The 20,590-nt window shown below is 37.4% G+C and overlaps 1 protein-coding gene across 1 annotated transcript in view; it reads right to left on the reverse strand.

Annotated features, from left to right (window-relative positions):
- CR1 (complement C3b/C4b receptor 1 (Knops blood group)) overlaps positions 1-20,590 on the reverse strand; it is a 189,414-nt gene that overhangs the window by 69,120 nt on the left and 99,704 nt on the right. Inside the window, 11 exon segments of the mRNA XM_057528241.1 lie at positions 40-216; positions 1,708-2,106; positions 4,212-4,297; positions 7,448-7,547; positions 8,139-8,318; positions 10,330-10,548; positions 12,357-12,442; positions 13,682-13,784; positions 13,874-14,050; positions 16,533-16,931; positions 19,038-19,123. Coding sequence (XP_057384224.1) covers positions 40-216; positions 1,708-2,106; positions 4,212-4,297; positions 7,448-7,547; positions 8,139-8,318; positions 10,330-10,548; positions 12,357-12,442; positions 13,682-13,784; positions 13,874-14,050; positions 16,533-16,931; positions 19,038-19,123 — 2,012 coding nt within the window.

Consider the following 20,590-nt stretch of genomic DNA (forward strand, 5'->3'; position numbering starts at 1 on the left):
AAAGAGATTGATCTGCAAACCAGAAGAGAGTATAGGCACCTGCACATCTGGGAGCTTCCGGGCTCCAGTCTCCCTGGGGCGTACAGTGCAGAGAAGCAGCCCCTCTGAGATCATAGCCGGGCTCACAGCTGTAGAACACTTCCTGCCCAGAGGAAAAGTTGTTCTTGTGGCTTGGAGTGTGTTTACCATGTAGGACTTCTGGAGGTGGCTGACATACTGGGTAAAGAACAGTAAAGTACCTGTCAGTTATAGGGAAATACCTTTTGCTAAATTCTAACCCTTCCAAGGAGTTAGAGAATCATAATTAAGGGGGTACAGGTATAACAAAGGAAGTCAAATGATACTCCAATCCCCTTGTTTTACTAATGTGGAAGTTAAGGATAGGGAAGACATGTAGCCAAAAACCTCACAGCTAGTAAGAGGTAGAGAATTAGAACCCAGTCCTTCCCAGCACAAGTTCTAAAATACATTCATTAGTCCACCAGGCACGGTGTCTCTTCTTCCACTGCTGGCTCTCTAGTCACTAGTACTGGTGGGCTACCCCGCTCACATATTTGCTAGAAAGGCAATAAAATTTACAGCCTCATCTTTCAGGTAATGAGAAGGTTACCTGAGCCTAAACCTGTAAGAGGTTTCCCCTTATCTGTTTTTTTCACACTTCTATGATCAAAGTGTAGTAATAATCCATACTGTATCTGTTTGTCCTCCCAGCTGCCCTCTCATTGGTTGTACAAGGCTGATATGGGTTGGTGGAAAAACTGTAAGCTCCCTCTCTGTCCCTAGTATCAACCACAATATTTACCAATCCACTTCTACAGTCCTTCTTATGCCAGCTATTGTGGCATAAGAAGACAAGACCAGCCATTAAGAACAAAATCCCCTAAATAAGCCAGTCCTTGTAATGAGAGGACATATTTCTTAGAGAATATTCAACTCAAGGTGTGGCTGCCTCCATTCACAGTCCTTTTGGTGTGTGCTAGGGGCATCAGAACTCATTTGAACTTCAACTTAACCTGTATCTAACTAAAGATGAACGAAAAATCTGTTTGGCTTTGAGAAAGTTACTCGCACTTTCAATTTCAGATTTCTAATGATAAAATGTAGGAGGTGGACCAAAACAAACTCTAAAGTCTTTGTCACTATTCTGAGGTTATGATATCTTTCTTCATAAGCCAGTTTCTTTCTGTGATAGATGCTGATAAAAGTATGTCAAGAACCAGAGCATTCAGCTTTAGGGGCTGACACACTGCATTCTATTCCTGGGTATGCCACTTAGTAGCACATAATTTAGACAACTTATTTAACCTCTGAAAGACCAAGCTAACTTCACTGTCATATGGATATAAGGATAGCACTATTTCAAAGGAGTGTTGTAAAGAGTAGACAAGATTATTATACAGCTGACCAGAAAGTCCACATCATTCTTGAATACAACTGAGAGATATTGGAGCTGGTAGTTTGCCTTGAGAATTCCTCAATATGAGAGTCCCAAATGTCTCTTTCCTTGAATAATTAAACTCTTGCTTCTCAAAATGAAGGCACTTACACACAAGTGCAAAGACACATTTTCTTAATTTTGTGCTTCCTCACCCCAAATTTACTCACACTGCTCACCACACATCCTCCCCCCAGAACCGACACTAAACTCCTGATCCTCCTACAACTCACATCATTTGTAGGCCCCTTCAAAGCCTCAGTCAGACTCACCCCTAGAGCAGCTGGGCAACTCCGGCCCCCACTTGTTTTGGGCCTGGCATTCAACAGTGGAGGGTCCTTTCATGACAAAGCCGGGCTGACACCTAAACCTCACGCTTTCACGTAAAGAAAATAAGCTTTTGTTCTCAGACATCCTTATTCCGTTTTCAATGACTGGAGGTGTGCATTTATTAGGTGTAATGCACTGAGGGGGAGGGCCACTCCAGATGCCAACTTGATTGTCTCCACTGGTGCAATATATTGACGGCTCACCCACGAGATCAAACAGCTTCTTTCTTCTCTCTCTAAGATTGCAGCGATAGGTCACCACTGTTCCGTATTGAAAGTATTCTCTGTTGGTGCTAATGAAATCTCCGTTGGTGATGGCTGGGGGTGGCCCACAACGAATGCCTGGGAAAAGGGACAGCAAGTTAAAACCTCAGTTTCTTAAAGTTATATTCAATTATGAATTTTGGTAACAAGTTTAGAAAATTATCAAAATGTCACTATTCAGAACACTTCTGTTCTTGTCTAATGTTTGCTAATGTACAGACATGTTTTTACATGACCGCAGATTAGATAGCCACAATATTATGACCTCTGCTCTTCTCAATTAATGCTATTTCAGTAAATGTATCCATATATTATTATAGTCCACATACTTCTCATTTTAAGTGAGAATTTATATGTTATTTAACTATTTTTAATTCAATTCTTTCTCTGTAGAGGGCATTTGGATTTATTCTATTGGTTATTAATATGGTATAGCATACAATATAGTCTATCAAATAAATAAAAACCAAAAGCTCTGGTACAACTAATAAAAGATAAACACAAATACACAATATTACACACAACAAACATAACAATCGCAGATTCAGAAGTAATAAAAATAGCTGAATATGTGTCTACTCTATGCTAATAATCTTGAAAATGAGGATGTTCGAAATAAAAATATACTTTGCAATACTGACTCAAGAAAAGGTAGCATATAGAAGAAGTGGAAAAAAATATATCAAAAACAATACTGCTAAAAAGGTATGAAGCACAGATAATTTTATCGACAAATTTAATCTAATATTCAAGTAACAGATAATTCCTAGGCAGTTTAAATCATTCCTGAGCATATAAAATATTTATATCATTTTTGGCATGAATATCAAAGTAGACACTTTATTTATTTATTTTTGCTTAAGAAAATATTTAAAAGATGCCTATTTATTGTAGAAAATATATAAACTATAAATAAAAATCACCTTTAAGCCCATTATCTAGAAGGAATCACTATTAACTATTTAATGTGCAATCTTTAATACACACACACACACACACACACACACACACACACATTTTTTTTCTAAAATATCTTTGTTGCCTAAGTAATATTTCAGAGTACAAACGTACTAACTGATTACATTTGAAAGTGTTCCCTCTCTTGTCTAATGTATTCTGGCATATTTTAAACTTTTTTTTTAGAACACATTCCGTGTACCTTTATTAGATTATTATTTATTAGATTATTTAGTAGATTATTTCCAGAACACTGTTTGGAAGTATGCACAATATTTAGATTCTTTTGACTTTTTCACTATCATAAAATAATAATATAGGTAACATCTGTACACCAATCCTCGCAAAAACCCATGGTGACTTTTCAAAGTCATGAACTGTAGAATTTCTGGATTAAAGGCTTGCGTACAGTTAAGGTTTTTGATACATACTGTGTACTGGCCTGTTAGAAAATTCGTTACCACTTATCCTACTACCAGTTGAGTTAGAGAGTGTTTTGTTCTTTTTTTTTTTTTTTAATCTTTATTGGAGTATAATTGCTTTACATTGTTGTGTTAGTTGCTGCTGTATAACAAAGTGAATCAGCTATACGTATACATATATCCCCATATCCCCTCCCTCTTGCATCTCCCTCCAACCCTCCCTATCCCACCCCTCTAGGTGGTCACAAAGTACCGAGCTGATTTTTTTACATTATCACCAAACCCAGGGTTATATCTTTATGTTCTTTGTTAATTTGCAACTGCTCCTTTCTCTGTGCCCTGAAGTGTAGAACATTCATATTCCAAACAACTCATGGGAAAGATGGCATGTCACTGTTCAGACAAAGAATAAGAGAGCAGGGAGGGCCCAAGGCTTGAACAGATGACCTGGTATTAAGAGTTGACAGAGAGGAAGGAAGGCACTTTCACTAACCTTGTATTCATTTACTTCACTAAAGAGAACAGTCTTCAAACTGGAAGGTGTTCAACCAACAAAAGAAGAATTCGGGTGCTCTTCTAAATGAGTTCAAAACTATTGTTTAAAATAAATTATACCCTAGGATAAGGAAAAATCAGGAGGAACTAGAAGCTTGGAACATTGTGAGCACCTTTAAGGGTAGGAGTGTTTTCTTCAAATATCAGAAGGATACTATTGCCAAAAGAGATGAAATTTATTCTTTGTAATTCTAGGGGCCAACTCTAGGATTGAGCATGGAATAAATGGGGCTAGAGATTTCAACTCACGTTCACAAATTGGTGGCTCTGAATCCCAAAAGACAGTATTGCCTGAGATAATACATTCAGCAGCTGAGTGACCAATGAGTTGATACCTGAAACCAAAAATGAAAAATAAGCATGCTGTACACATCCCATCAACTTCCTCAGCATGCATACATGCATGGCAAATCTGAAAGGCTACAATCTGAAAGAAGTTCAAGGACTAGCCTAAACTCCACCTATTTTATCTGGCTTTTCTTATTTCTCTTTTTCTATCCTCTCACTGTTGAAAGGAATATTTCCTCTCTAATTCCTCATGGCTCACTCTGCTTCTTAATTTCTTGGTTTCATTTTGGATTGTACCCAGTACCTAAATAAAACAATACTTTTGTAGACCTGCCTGAAAATTTTCTTCTTAAAATCTGTTTTTTCTTATATTATTATTGTTACTTAATTTTCTTTTTGCATTTTCCTGATATACATAAATATACATATTGTATATTAACACTGCTATGTCATTTTAGTTTAGGCATGTTTCCTGTAAATACGACAAGATTTGTGATGCTTTTCATCCTATTTGGAAACTTCTCTTTTTCAACAGGGATATTAAACCATTCAAATTTACTGAACTAAATGGTATGGTTGATCTTGCTTTTGTCATCACTTCATAATGTTCCTTCATAATGTTCAATGGTAAGCACATAGCAGTGAATACAACAGATCTGCCCCAAATATCAGGGGGCTTATTTCTGGTGAATGAGATGGATACAGTCCATGCTATTCCTTTTTCTTCCCTCTCATTTGTTACATGAACCAGATAGGTGAACCTCTTTTAGTTGCTCTAATAATTTGGAAGCTAAATAACTGATTTTTGTTCCTTCGAAATTTCATTTCATGTGTTATATATTGGGTTGGCCAAAAAGTTCGTTCGGGGTTTTCCGCTACATCCTATGGAAAAACCTAAGCGAACTTTTTGGCCAACCCAATACATACACAACACAGGTATTCAAACCTATTTTCTCAATTTTGGTGTCAAAATATATACAGTCTACCCATCTCCTATGTAATAAAAGTCTAGATTATGGGTTTTTTTTTGCTTTCTTCCATTTTCTAGTTTTATGGATATATTTTATGACTTCTGAAATTGTTATTAGAGTATGATTACATTGTCAAGTTTCACTTTTTAACAATTAGTTCTGTCATTGTATTAAGTTTTATAACTTTGTTGAAAATATTTGAACTTTTTTTAAAATTTGTTTTTCTTTTGTTTGATTTTTGGCAATTTTCTACCTCACCAGAATTTATCATTATCCTTTAAGAAAATACTTATGGATTGCCTGAGTTTATCTTTTTCCTTCTCCCAGGAATTATGCTTCCTGCAAAGTACACAGGTGTGATTTTTAGGTCCTTGCTTATCCTTTACTGTACATCTGTAACCTCTAGATGTGAATACTAGCTTAGCTCATTAGAAACTCCATCTTCTGCAGTTTAGTGATGTGAAGGATCAATGTGATATCAATACAAATTAATTTCTTTCACAGCTATTATAGTTTATTAATTTCCTTTCTGCATTCTTGAGGTTTTTTTCATAATCCCTGAAATACAGATGATTCCCTAGTGATGGCTAAATATGGGCTTATTGTTTTCCCTTCTGGAATTTTTGTTACATGTAATTTGAATCCCAGTACTCTTTTATACATATCTTCTCTTTTCTCTTCTTCTTCATCCTTTTCCACTTAATTCTGGGAGAATTTGATTAATTTGTCTTCTTACCCTCTGCTTTAATTTTCTACAATATTCAGTGTGTTTATCACAGAATTTTTCTTTAGTTTGACAATTGTGCTTTTCATTCATGCGCAAACATTCTCTATTTCCTAACTAGTTTCACAGAAACAGCGTGCAACTGAATCTTGTTAAAAACGTAAACAGGAGATTTTTCTAAAAGTTTCTCTTATTGCTTGGAAGTAACTCTATTTTGTAAGAGGACATGTCTTCTGATTTTTCAGATTGCTCTTTTTACATAAATTTCCTGTAACATATCATAAGCTCAATGGTTTTCTACTTTATGCCATTGAGAGGTTCACTCTTATTCCATAATACAATATAAAGAGGGTACAGACAGAGAATTTATAGATTGTACTTAAAAATGCTCGGAGAAAGACAGAAGTGTTTAGATTTACTCTAATTTCACTTTGTCAGATTGTAGGTACTATGATCTGTAAGGCCTTGGTTAGCAAATATGCTGAAGGCCACAAGTTCCTTTTCAGTGTTTATCATGGCAGTGCAAATTTAGCCCATATTCTCTAACTGGTTCAGCTGCTCCCACTGGGAGTGAGGTTGAGACTGAGCAAGGTTAAGCACCAAAAGTGTGACTGCTGCCCAGTAAACACTTTATATCTGACATTTTCACAGGGGACTCTGTTATGGGTTGAACAGGGTTCCCCAAAAAGTATGTCAAAGCCCTAGCCCCCAATCCCCATGAATGTGACCTTATTTGGAAATAGGGCCTTTGCAGATATAATCATGTTAAGATGAGGTCATTAGGGTGGGCCCTAATCCAATATGACTGGAGTCCTTATAAAAAGAGAGAACTTTGGACATAGACCCACACAGAGAGGAGAGTGCCATGTGAAGACACAGACACAGAGTGACGATGGCTATGGGAAGACAGAGGCAAAAATGGGAGTGATGCGCCACATGCCAAGGAGGCCCTGAGGTTACCATAATCTGGAAGAGGCAAGGAGGGCTCCTCCCTCAGAGGCTTTGGAGGGAACATGTCCTGCTGACACCTTGATTTTGGACCTCTAACCTCCAGAACCTTGAGAGAATAAATTTTTGTTGCTGTTCTGAGATACTCAGTTTGTCCTACTTTGTTATGGCAGCCCTAGCAAACGAATAGTGCAGTTACCTTATAAGATCTGCTTTCTACACAGTGGTTCCGCGGCCTTCCCTTTCTCTCAGCAATGTCTGCTCTGGGCAAGGGCTGTTTGTATGGTTTGACTATGCCCTCCCCCAATCTTCTTCCTTTCTACCCGGTGAATACCTCACTTTTCTTGTATGTACTGCCCTGGTTTCCAGCAAGGAGACAGATTTCCCCTCAAATCTTATCATACCTTTGTCCATTTCAATTAAGAGTTAAACACCTATGTTCAAGCTTCTTGAGAACAGATGGTAATAGCCTAGTCCTCTTTTCCAAGATATGACCAGAAGGTAGTATCGCTGTCCTGGAACTCTTGAACCAAGAGATGTTCCTGCCTACTCACCCTCTATTACAAGAAAAATTGATTCTGGATCCGAACTGGGTGTCTGTATCTATGTGCACCACACCATTCACAGGATCTGGAGGAGTTTTACATGATTTACCTTGGGAAAGAAAGAGAATTTTGGAGCCAGGAAGAGTAATTTGAACTTTTGTTAGTGTATAACAAGTTAGTCCCCACCTGACTGTAGCTTTCTGAAGAGCATATGCAATTCTGATGGTTCTACAGAGTTTGCCACCTTGAGGAACCTCACCAGACTGCCTCAGGATCACCCACCCACTAAGCACCACTTTCAAAGAGACCTCCCCTCTAAATCTCTCCTATCTTTGTCTCAAATCTCTTATCAAAATATAAAGGTAATTTGTGGCCTTATATCCCACCAGTATAAAATTTTTTATTACCTGGTTATTCAAACAGTTTATGTCTCCTTACAAAAGTTTTTCCTGATCTGGAGTAATTCATTATTCACTTCCCCATAAAAAAATGGAGTTCTCCTGCAAATATTCCTTGAAACATTCTCAGGAGATAAGCATTTCAACCAATAATTAGGGATGACCTACAAGACCAACTCTTACCTCCACCTATGTGGACATGTTTCCCAAAGTTTTCTTATCTCTAAAATTTGGAGAAATTAAATAAGATCCTATAGATACTTTGACAAACATAGGAACGCTCCAATGCAGGGCTTACTCACGTTTGCAGACATCTTTGGCACTTGACCACGTGAGGTTTTGTAGACACGTGATAGAGAATGACTTCCTGTGGTACTCAGGGCGGCATTCATACTTTAAAGATGTCCCAATGGGAAACTCAGATTCATTGGTCTGGATTTTCAACTTGGCAAATTGAAAATGATCTGGAGTGTTACAGTGACCTAGAGACCAAAAAATCAAGAACATCAGAGTTAACAAAAAGATACCCAATGCCATCCTTCCTTTTCTCTTTCTTGTTAGATTTAATATCAGAACAAAAGAAACTTTTAGTTGTGGAAAGATAATTTCCTTGTAATCTTTGAGGGGAAAGTTCCATTAGCATGTGCCCATTAGAAAATATACTATCCAGAAGGCTATTTTGCTATCTGGGCATTTTACTCATATCATTTACTGTAAAAGACAGTTCCAATTCAATTTTTCACATTTTTAGGGAGACAGAGGAGTGTTTCTGCCTAGGTTACACCTGGTCTGGTTTCTTTATACTTCAGTGCATCAAAACCCATGCTTACAAGCAAGAATGGAGAACTCAAGATGTTTCTTGAAACTAGGAAGCAGCCACCAACTTTCTAGGTCTGATTCCTAAGCTGGCCATTTCAACACAACAAGGAAATAAACAGCATCTCCTCAAAATAAAAACAACAACAAAACAAAAACAGAAACATTGTTTGAAGTGTATGTTGAATCAAATTCTAGCTTTAGCTCTAAGCCCCTACACCTAAAGCTCTAGGTTTGAGAAGTAAAAACTCACTTTGGATTCAAGTAGTATGAAATCAAAAAAGTGTATATGTTTGGAAAAATAGAAATCGTTTCCACTTGGTTTTGACAATAACTTCTCTTTTAGTTTCAATTCCAGTTGTCCTCCACCTCCCTTTCAATTATTTTTTCAAATAGTAAAAGCTATGCTAGAGCCAATTCTGCACCCAGATAATTCTCTGTATGAAGACTTGCAAACCAATTTCTCATTTCTTTAACATATAATTAAATGATTTTTCTCAATATGAAAATTTGGCTTATTTTCAGGCTTCACAGGAAATACATCCATCTATATTGCCTGTTTCTTTATTTATTTTATAGCTTGAATATTAGCTATACTAGCTTCTTGTTCAAGGAGTCCCCCTTATGACTAAAATCTACTACCTAAGGCCAAATCACACATGAAGATAGTCTGGCAGGTCTCCAGTCTAAAAAATCTAGCTGATAAAACTAGGACTGCCATCTCAGGATAAGTTACTGGTGAAAAAAGTCATAGAACTTAGGGGAAGGTTGCCTTTCACTGCCGATTCAGTGAATCTGAACTAGGTCTCTGTATTTGTAAACAGGCTCATAGGGACACCCCAAGCTGAAGCCATGGTGTTACAGAAGGAGAGTGAGGGCAAAAATGACTTCTGAATGTCCGTTCTTGGTCCCTTTCCTTTTAGAACTGCTCTTTTTATTTCCGAGTTCCTCAGCAGTCAGTATGTTATGCTGGGACTAGGGTCACTTCGACAATTTACTTTCCCCTTCCGTCTTCACTTCCTGAGTGTGGGTGTCATAGTGGTATTGGTTACCTTAGGATACCTTCTCCAGACCTTAGAAATACACACTCTATTTTGCATTTTTCCCTTGAGTTCACATTGCTTTGCTTTTTCTTTCCACCAAAGAGGGAAAACTTCAACAGCTGAAATTAGTGCAGGGCTAAGGAGCAAGTAAGCCTTAACTTAGAACTCAGCCCATACTGGCTAAAAGAATCTTTGTGTTTTGTCTACAATGCAGCCCAGTTTTCAGAGAGAACACACAGTGGTCTCTGGCCAAATAGGTAATTAAAAGCGATTTTGCCAGGCTTTGTTCTCTGCTGATCTGTGCTTCTCTCCAAAACCTGTGAAGATGGTACAACTTATGCTAGTTAAGGTTCATAGGCATTTGCTTTCAATTCCTATGCTTTGAAAACATTTTCCTTCTAATTCTAATTAGAACTAGAACCGCCACCCACTTCCTCCATCTCTTTTCACCAGCCCTCTAGAAGCAAAGATCATCAGAATCTTACATGTTGATGTATCTTAAAACCATTTATTATTGATTTGGCATTTAATTGTATCGAGTGCACAAATAAACACCACATTGTAATTACGGAATTTGGAGAGTCTGGTTTAGATATTCTGAATCCATTTGGAATGTGGGGTAGCACACACTAACCCAGAAGTCCACAGCGAGGGGCGAGGCTGCTCCAAATTCCGTTCCCTTGACTGTCACTGGTACAGCGGATGGTGCTCTCCCCGGTGAGGCTGAAGATCATCCCTCTCTCTGGGTGCGGGTCACACGTGTAAGTTACTTCTTTTCCAAAAGGAAAGACTTCCAGAGGTTTTCCTGTGTGTCTCCCATTAAGGATATCAGGGGGATCTGGACACAAGATTTCTGGAAAGAAGGCAAAAGCTCTAAGTTTCACTGATGAGTTTTCACCAGCGGTAATCTATAGTCATTGGGTGTTATGGTTGGTACTACCTAAAAACAGCAAATGGACTAAATGAAGTGAGATTTCAATCCCATTTTTTAAATTGAAAAAGTACAAAAGAATTTGCCTATCCTGAATCTTCCAGACTTTTAAGTTTTCTGGATGATAGAAACTTTACACCTTAAATTACGCACCAAAACTTTTAAAGAAGAAAAAGAATCTATTGGAGAGTAACTCATTCATTTAATCAACACATATTAATTGGGCACTTATTCTGTGTCAGCCACTTGTCAGGGCTGGCTGGATAAAATGGTGAAGAACACAGATAAAGTCTCTGTCCTCCAGGGAACTTACATTTTCAGGAAATATTTCTACAATGTATTCCATATGTACTAATCACCTAATCATATGAAACCTTTCCTTAATAACTTACCCATAGTGACCATCAATCAATTATGACAGTAGTGCTGTCACAATGAATTGAAACATATATGGTTCATTGTAAAAACTCTAAATGATCCAGACTGTTTTGTTGTTGTTGTTGTTTTTGATGCATGGGATTGCTTATTATTATTTTTATTTCTTTACTTTCCGTCAGGCTTCAAATTGTTACTTCTTTCTGGTATCTGTTTGTCTGTTTAAACAGTCCTTTCCTTACTTCTATTTAGTGTTTCTTATTAGGCTTGGGATTTGGAAGAAGCTGCCTAAATTAGAAAGAGTCGTGAAAAATAAGAGAAATAGTACAATCAATAACTGAGCTCTAACCCATGCCAGTGGACAGCCATTTGTCATGTTACTTCAATGAAAGTTGGGTTTCTTGGATGACAGGATCCATACAGAAGTTATGTTTTTTTTTATAAAGCTTTACTATAAAATGCATCATAGGATAACTAAGCAGATTTCTTGCAACATAAACATTTTAGTAAAATTTGGATTATTTTAAAATTTATATATTTTCCAATCTTTAGGATCAAGTGATGAGGCAAAGTCCTATCTTCTATTGGGGAAAATACAAATGGGTAGACTAGGAGAAATCAGTGGTGGCATTGCATATAGGAGACTCATTTTTTAATCAGCTTATTATTTCTGAATCTTTCAGCATAATTTATTTAGATACAAGTTTTGAGAGTTTAAGGAGTCTTAAAACTGCTCACCCTGTGTAATGCTGTTCCCCACTTTCCCCTCATTTCTGCATTGCTCTGACCTATCATCTCCATAAGATTTAATTTGTTTATTTTCTTTCTTGTACATCTCCCCACTTGAGTATAAATAACATGGGACAGGGAATTTGTTCATCTTGTTCACTGCTATAACACCAGTGCCTGGAAGAACATCAAGCACATAGTATGTGCTCAATAAATAATTGGATGAATGAATGAATGAATGTTTCATATTTGTATATTAGCAAATAGGAATATTGTAGAGTGACTGCACCTTGACGGCATAAAAAAGAAAAAGAAAGAAGGAAGGAAGGAAAAAAGAAAGAAAGAAAGAAATTTGTCAAAGCTTCACATTAGCTAATCTCTCCTGATTCAGAGGCAAACTACAGCAGGATTTATCATGTAAAACAAAGAGACTGATCAGATGGTTCTGATCACAAGAAAGTGCATCACAACAAATTGATCCACAATAAAATATTATTAAAATAAGCAACTATTTATCAATAATTCAGATTAGAAAATAGAAGAACCATGGCTGGGGAGGCCATGGGTCAAATTACCAAACAGATTAAAGGGAGAGATTGGTCTGAAGTGTTATCCCTTCTACTCACGTTCACACACAGGAACGCTGCTGTTCCAAAGGCTTTCCATTCCAACCAAGACACAGTAACTAGCAGAACTGCCTTTTAATTGGAATCTAAGGAAGAAAATGGTAGTGAATATGTGAGCTGCTTCAGCCAAAATGCCATTCCATTTGCAAAAATCTCAGCATTTTGAGGATCTGAAACCAGCAGGTGGCAGAGGTTCAGAGGCCACATCAATCTGGAAAAGTCACAGCTTCCAGTGAGGGAGAATGGCAAAGCACAGTCACTTGGTCACATAATATAGTCCCAGCCTAAGTTGAAGAAGGCAGTTGTAGCATAGCTGCCATCTCCATGATCCTGGGCCTAGGCTCAGAGAAATCAGTCTCTCACTGAGCATCCCATGGTAAAGCTGATAAATCTACTCATAGTCATTATTGGAATAAAACATCCTCCAAGTGATGACACTGGAACAGCTAGTAAAACAGCTCCCAGTTTGGGTTGGACAAGCAGAGAATAACTGGAAAGAGAACAAAGATTGTTCTTTTGTCTCTATATTTGTGATGGTTATGCAGAAGGCTCACAACAGCACGCTGGGCTATGGAAGAGTAAGCGTGAATATTCTGGGGGGGGGGGGAAAACGAAAGGAGATTGGAAATGACTCTTGTACAAAATGCTCCAAATTTCTCAATGTATGTTGGACCCTGATGGTTCCTAAATTTTATTTGGTGCCTGTCAAGGATTCTTTGGAACATTTCGAGATCAGGTACTTTGTTGCCCATGCTTGAAACTTCCCATGTAGAGATGTGCATGCTGTGTAAGGTCAAGTGAATGACCTTACTTAAAACTTTAATATCAGCCACCATAATACCATTTCAGAGCCCTTGGCCTGTTATCAACCAGGTGATATATGATTGGATTAAAAATGCTTATTCTTATACTTTCTCTCTTATTACAAAATTCACTTTTGATGGTTAAAAAATTTTCTGAAATAATTCCTAAATGATCTTATTTTTAATAAGATTTTTGTCACATATCAAACTTTTTCTGGAACTCTCCAAATTACTCGTTTTCTTTTATGCTTGGAAAATATGATTTTTTCACTTAATGTGTCACCTATGTATACTCTTAAACATTAGTTGTATTTGTGTTTAAGCATGCCATTTAATATACGTTTCAGTTTTTCCTTCATATCTTGTTATTAGTTCCACCTGTTCCTTACTCTTAACTTCCCAAATACACTCCCCAAATTTAACATCCCTGAGTATTTCCTATTTTAAAAATCACACTAAACCTTCCCTTTTTGAATTAATCTCAATTTCAGTGTTCAGCAGGCCAGGCAAACTCACACTCACCCTTCATCACAAGTGAAGGATACTTTTGCTCCAAGCTGAAAATTAAGTGGAAAGAGTATATGTCCATTAGGTAACTGGTCCAGGAAGTCAGCACATGATTTCACTAGGAAAAAAAAAACACACACACAGGAGTGAGATGTTCCTGTGAGGGACAAAGAGACTGATCCACAAACCAGATGACAGTATAGGCACCTGCACATTTGGGGGCTGACGGGCTCCAGTCTCCCTGGGGCATACAATGCAGAGAAGCAGCCCCTCTGAGATCATAGCCGGGCTCACAGCTGTAGAACACTTCCTGCCCAGGAGAAAAGTTGTTCTTGTGGCTTGGGGTGTGTTTACCATGCAGGACTTTTGGAGGTGGCTGACATACTAGGGAAAGAGAACCAAAGTGCTGTTAACTGTGTGAAAATAACTTTTCCTCAGTGGTAAACTGGCTAAGAGAATCATAATCATAAATCTATTTGTTTTTAAAAATCTGGTAGACTAACACCCTCTCGTTTTATTGATGGCAAAATTGAACAGAGAGAGAGAGAAACAAAGACAGAGACCGAGAGAGAGAGAGAGAGTCTTGCGAAAAGTCATAGAACTGATACACTGCAGGACAGTGACTAGAACTGAGACATCTTCAGTTCATGGTTTTCCATCTAAAGTACACACCCAAGATGACACAACAAACAGTTCCCCTCCACAATTCTTCCTGTTACTGTTCACTTAGTATGCAGTTGTTAGATTGATGGATTTTTATTTTTATATTTTTATTTTTATTGACATCACCAGTTTATATCCACCTTTTTGGCAATAAGGAATGCTTGAGCCCAAATCTCATCCAACAGATTTCCCAATCACCTATCACACTCTGCTGTGACACACAAGATTCATATATCTCTTCTCATCTCTTTCCAGCTTCTCTCCAGTGGTCACGTCACCTGACATGGGTTGGTGGGGAAGATAAGTCTCCTTTCTGCACTCTCCAGGGCCAGGTCCTGCTTAACCATTCACTTCATTCCAATGAGAAGATGGGAAACCATTGAATGAAATCTTCTAAGAAACCTACAGCCCTCACAATGAGAGTGCATATTCCATACCATATGTTGTGACTGAGCCTCTGTCTCTTTATACAGTTGGTTTGAACTCAGAATCAGAATGCACTTGAATCTCCTAAATTATATAAAACTATAGTAACATGAAAAATCATTTCATTTTGGCTTAGATCAGGTCAGTTTCTCTCTCTCTGGACTTTAGCTTTCTCAAGTATAAAATGGGGCATTGGACTAGAATAAATGACCCCCTTAAGGATTTTGTAAATACTCTGATGCTGTAACACCCAATTTCAGGGCTCATCACCCCCCTGTTTTCCTTGATTAATAAGTGCACTGTGATGTGATAATTTAAGTGCTGTGCTGGTTAAATCTCTGTTGACTCCCAGCCTTACACTTCTGCATTCTCCTTTGACTGCTGGGGCTAGAAGCCTGAAAGTACAACTGCTTATCTTCCTTGCCAGCTGGGTCCTGGTTAAGCTCTGACAATTGGAGGCATATATACTAAATTAAAAGGTAGGAAGATGATAGAAGTCATTCTTCTTGTAAAGGAGGCTCAGGAAGTGGCAATTGATGGCTCTTCCTTAGCAGCAGCAACATTAACTCTATCAATGTCAATGACTGCAGGCTCCAGCAACCTCAGCTACGTTCTGGCAGCAGCAGAAGCTTCTGCAGCATGAGCAACTGGAGGAAATACCTGCTCAGTGAGTGCAGGTCCCTGTGCTCTAGCCCAGGAGGAATGGCAGCCCCCTGAGCTCTGGTAACACTGCCTTCCTCCTTTTGCTCTTCCTGCCCTTTTAACATCTTTATATTCTCTTACCTGCACTAAATCCCTCACTCCTTGAAATATCTAGAGTAGCTTTTTATTTCCCTGGCTCTGGAGTCAGGTAGGCTTGGGTTCTTGTCTTCACAGAGTTAGTATCTATTTAATCTTGGACAGTTATCTAACCTAAGACTCATTTTCTCTGTAAAACACGGAAAGAATAGTAACTACCTCATGTCTTGGTTTTAAGAATTAAGTGGGGCTTCCCTGGTGACACAGCGGTTAAGAATCCGCCTGCCAATGCAGGGGACACAGGTTCGAGCCCTGGTCCAGGAAGATCCCACATGCCGCGGAGCAAGTAAGCCCATGCACCACAACTACGGAGCCTGCAATCTACAGCCCGTGAGCCACTACTACTGAACCTGCGCACCACAACTAGTGAAGCCCGCGTGCCTAGAGCCCATGCTCCACAACAAGAGAAGCCACCGCAATGAGAAGCCTGCGCACCACAACAAGAGAAGCCACCGCAATGAGAAGCCCGTGCACCACAACGAAGAGTAGCCTCTTCTCACCGCAACTAGAGAAAGCCTGCGTGCAGCAACGAAGACCCAATGCAGCCAAAAAATAAATAAATAAATTTAATAAAAAAAAAAAATTAAGTGAATCCATAGACTATATAGCGGTGCTTAACAAGAAGAATCAGTCATTATGTATTAGCAGTTACAATACTCAAGAGTAACTAATAAATTTTTTTTAAAAAAGATTATTTTAACTGAAAAAAAGAAAGAACTGAAAGATGATGATGTCAGTAGTGACATCCCAAGGAAATTTTACATTCTTTGCCCAGATTTATCTTTGCTTCTGAGTTTGAACACATACACATGCACACACACATATACACACACCTGCTTTATTTAATGCTTCCTCCCAAGAAAACTTACCCATCCACATTGCTCACCACACATCCTCCCCCCAGAACCGACACTAAACTCCTGATCCTCCTACAACTCACATCATTTGTAGGCCCCTTCAAAGCCTCAGTCAGACTCACCCCTAGAGCAGCTGGGCAACTCCGGCCCCCACTTGTTTTGGGCCTGGCATTCAACAGTGGAGGGTCCTTTCATGACAAAGCCGGGCTGACACCTAAACCTCACGCTTTCACGTAAAGAAAATAAGCTTTTGTTCTCAGACATCCTTATTCCATTTTCAATGACTGGAGGTGTGCATTTATTAGGTGTAATGCACTGAGGGGGAGGGCCACTCCAGATGCCAACTTGATTGTCTTCACTGGTGCAATATATTGACGGCTCACCCACGAGGTCAAACAGCTTCTTTCTTCTCTCTCTAAGATTGCAGCGATAGGTCACCACTGTTCCGTATTGAAAGTATTCTCTGTTGGTGCTAATGAAATCTCCGTTGGTGATGGCTGGGGGTGGCCCACAACGAATGCCTGGGAAAAGGGACAGCAAGTTAAAACCTCAGTTTCTTAAAGTTATATTCAATTATGAATTTTGGTAACAAGTTTAGAAAATTATCAAAATGTCACTATTCAGAACACTTCTGTTCTTGTCTAATGTTTGCTAATGTACAGACATGTTTTTACATGACCGCAGATTAGATAGCCACAATATTATGACCTCTGCTCTTCTCAATTAATGCTATTTCAGTAAATGTATCCATATATTATTATAGTCCACATACTTCTCATTTTAAGTGAGAATTTATATGTTATTTAACTATTTTTAATTCAATTCTTTCTCTGTAGAGGGCATTTGGATTTATTCTATTGGTTATTAATATGGTATAGCATACAATATAGTCTATCAAATAAATAAAAACCAAAAGCTCTGGTACAACTAATAAAAGATAAACACAAATACACAATATTACACACAACAAACATAACAATCGCAGATTCAGAAGTAATAAAAATAGCTGAATATGTGTCTACTCTATGCTAATAATCTTGAAAATGAGGATGTTCGAAATAAAAATATACTTTGCAATACTGACTCAAGAAAAGGTAGCATATAGAAGAAGTGGAAAAAAATATATCAAAAACAATACTGCTAAAAAGGTATGAAGCACAGATAATTTTATCGACAAATTTAATCTAATATTCAAGTAACAGATAATTCCTAGGCAGTTTAAATCATTCCTGAGCATATAAAATATTTATATCATTTTTGGCATGAATATCAAAGTAGACACTTTATTTATTTATTTTTGCTTAAGAAAATATTTAAAAGATGCCTATTTATTGTAGAAAATATATAAACTATAAATAAAAATCACCTTTAAGCCCATTATCTAGAAGGAATCACTATTAACTATTTAATGTGCAATCTTTAATACACACACACACACACACACACACACACACACACATTTTTTTTCTAAAATATCTTTGTTGCCTAAGTAATATTTCAGAGTACAAACGTACTAACTGATTACATTTGAAAGTGTTCCCTCTCTTGTCTAATGTATTCTGGCATATTTTAAACTTTTTTTTTAGAACACATTCCGTGTACCTTTATTAGATTATTATTTATTAGATTATTTAGTAGATTATTTCCAGAACACTGTTTGGAAGTATGCACAATATTTAGATTCTTTTGACTTTTTCACTATCATAAAATAATAATATAGGTAACATCTGTACACCAATCCTCGCAAAAACCCATGGTGACTTTTCAAAGTCATGAACTGTAGAATTTCTGGATTAAAGGCTTGCGTACAGTTAAGGTTTTTGATACATACTGTGTACTGGCCTGTTAGAAAATTCGTTACCACTTATCCTACTACCAGTTGAGTTAGAGAGTGTTTTGTTCTTTTTTTTTTTTTTTTAATCTTTATTGGAGTATAATTGCTTTACATTGTTGTGTTAGTTGCTGCTGTATAACAAAGTGAATCAGCTATACGTATACATATATCCCCATATCCCCTCCCTCTTGCATCTCCCTCCAACCCTCCCTATCCCACCCCTCTAGGTGGTCACAAAGTACCGAGCTGATTTTTTTACATTATCACCAAACCCAGGGTTATATCTTTATGTTCTTTGTTAATTTGCAACTGCTCCTTTCTCTGTGCCCTGAAGTGTAGAACATTCATATTCCAAACAACTCATGGGAAAGATGGCATGTCACTGTTCAGACAAAGAATAAGAGAGCAGGGAGGGCCCAAGGCTTGAACAGATGACCTGGTATTAAGAGTTGACAGAGAGGAAGGAAGGCACTTTCACTAACCTTGTATTCATTTACTTCACTAAAGAGAACAGTCTTCAAACTGGAAGGTGTTCAACCAACAAAAGAAGAATTCGGGTGCTCTTCTAAATGAGTTCAAAACTATTGTTTAAAATAAATTATACCCTAGGATAAGGAAAAATCAGGAGGAACTAGAAGCTTGGAACATTGTGAGCACCTTTAAGGGTAGGAGTGTTTTCTTCAAATATCAGAAGGATACTATTGCCAAAAGAGATGAAATTTATTCTTTGTAATTCTAGGGGCCAACTCTAGGATTGAGCATGGAATAAATGGGGCTAGAGATTTCAACTCACGTTCACAAATTGGTGGCTCTGAATCCCAAAAGACAGTATTGCCTGAGATAATACATTCAGCAGCTGAGTGACCAATGAGTTGATACCTGAAACCAAAAATGAAAAATAAGCATGCTGTACACATCCCATCAACTTCCTCAGCATGCATACATGCATGGCAAATCTGAAAGGCTACAATCTGAAAGAAGTTCAAGGACTAGCCTAAACTCCACCTATTTTATCTGGCTTTTCTTATTTCTCTTTTTCTATCCTCTCACTGTTGAAAGGAATATTTCCTCTCTAATTCCTCATGGCTCACTCTGCTTCTTAATTTCTTGGTTTCATTTTGGATTGTACCCAGTACCTAAATAAAACAATACTTTTGTAGACCTGCCTGAAAATTTTCTTCTTAAAATCTGTTTTTTCTTATATTATTATTGTTACTTAATTTTCTTTTTGCATTTTCCTGATATACATAAATATACATATTGTATATTAACACTGCTATGTCATTTTAGTTTAGGCATGTTTCCTGTAAATACGACAAGATTTGTGATGCTTTTCATCCTATTTGGAAACTTCTCTTTTTCAACAGGGATATTAAACCATTCAAATTTACTGAACTAAATGGTATGGTTGATCTTGCTTTTGTCATCACTTCATAATGTTCCTTCATAATGTTCAATGGTAAGCACATAGCAGTGAATACAACAGATCTGCCCCAAATATCAGGGGGCTTATTTCTGGTGAATGAGATGGATACAGTCCATGCTATTCCTTTTTCTTCCCTCTCATTTGTTACATGAACCAGATAGGTGAACCTCTTTTAGTTGCTCTAATAATTTGGAAGCTAAATAACTGATTTTTGTTCCTTCGAAATTTCATTTCATGTGTTATATATTGGGTTGGCCAAAAAGTTCGTTCGGGGTTTTCCGCTACATCCTATGGAAAAACCTAAGCGAACTTTTTGGCCAACCCAATACATACACAACACAGGTATTCAAACCTATTTTCTCAATTTTGGTGTCAAAATATATACAGTCTACCCATCTCCTATGTAATAAAAGTCTAGATTATGGGTTTTTTTTTGCTTTCTTCCATTTTCTAGTTTTATGGATATATTTTATGACTTCTGAAATTGTTATTAGAGTATGATTACATTGTCAAGTTTCACTTTTTAACAATTAGTTCTGTCATTGTATTAAGTTTTATAACTTTGTTGAAAATATTTGAACTTTTTTTAAAATTTGTTTTTCTTTTGTTTGATTTTTGGCAATTTTCTACCTCACCAGAATTTATCATTATCCTTTAAGAAAATACTTATGGATTGCCTGAGTTTATCTTTTTCCTTCTCCCAGGAATTATGCTTCCTGCAAAGTACACAGGTGTGATTTTTAGGTCCTTGCTTATCCTTTACTGTACATCTGTAACCTCTAGATGTGAATACTAGCTTAGCTCATTAGAAACTCCATCTTCTGCAGTTTAGTGATGTGAAGGATCAATGTGATATCAATACAAATTAATTTCTTTCACAGCTATTATAGTTTATTAATTTCCTTTCTGCATTCTTGAGG

Source organism: Balaenoptera acutorostrata, chromosome 1, assembly GCF_949987535.1.
Source record: "Balaenoptera acutorostrata chromosome 1, mBalAcu1.1, whole genome shotgun sequence".
In the NCBI taxonomy this organism is placed as follows: Eukaryota; Metazoa; Chordata; class Mammalia; order Artiodactyla; family Balaenopteridae; genus Balaenoptera; species Balaenoptera acutorostrata.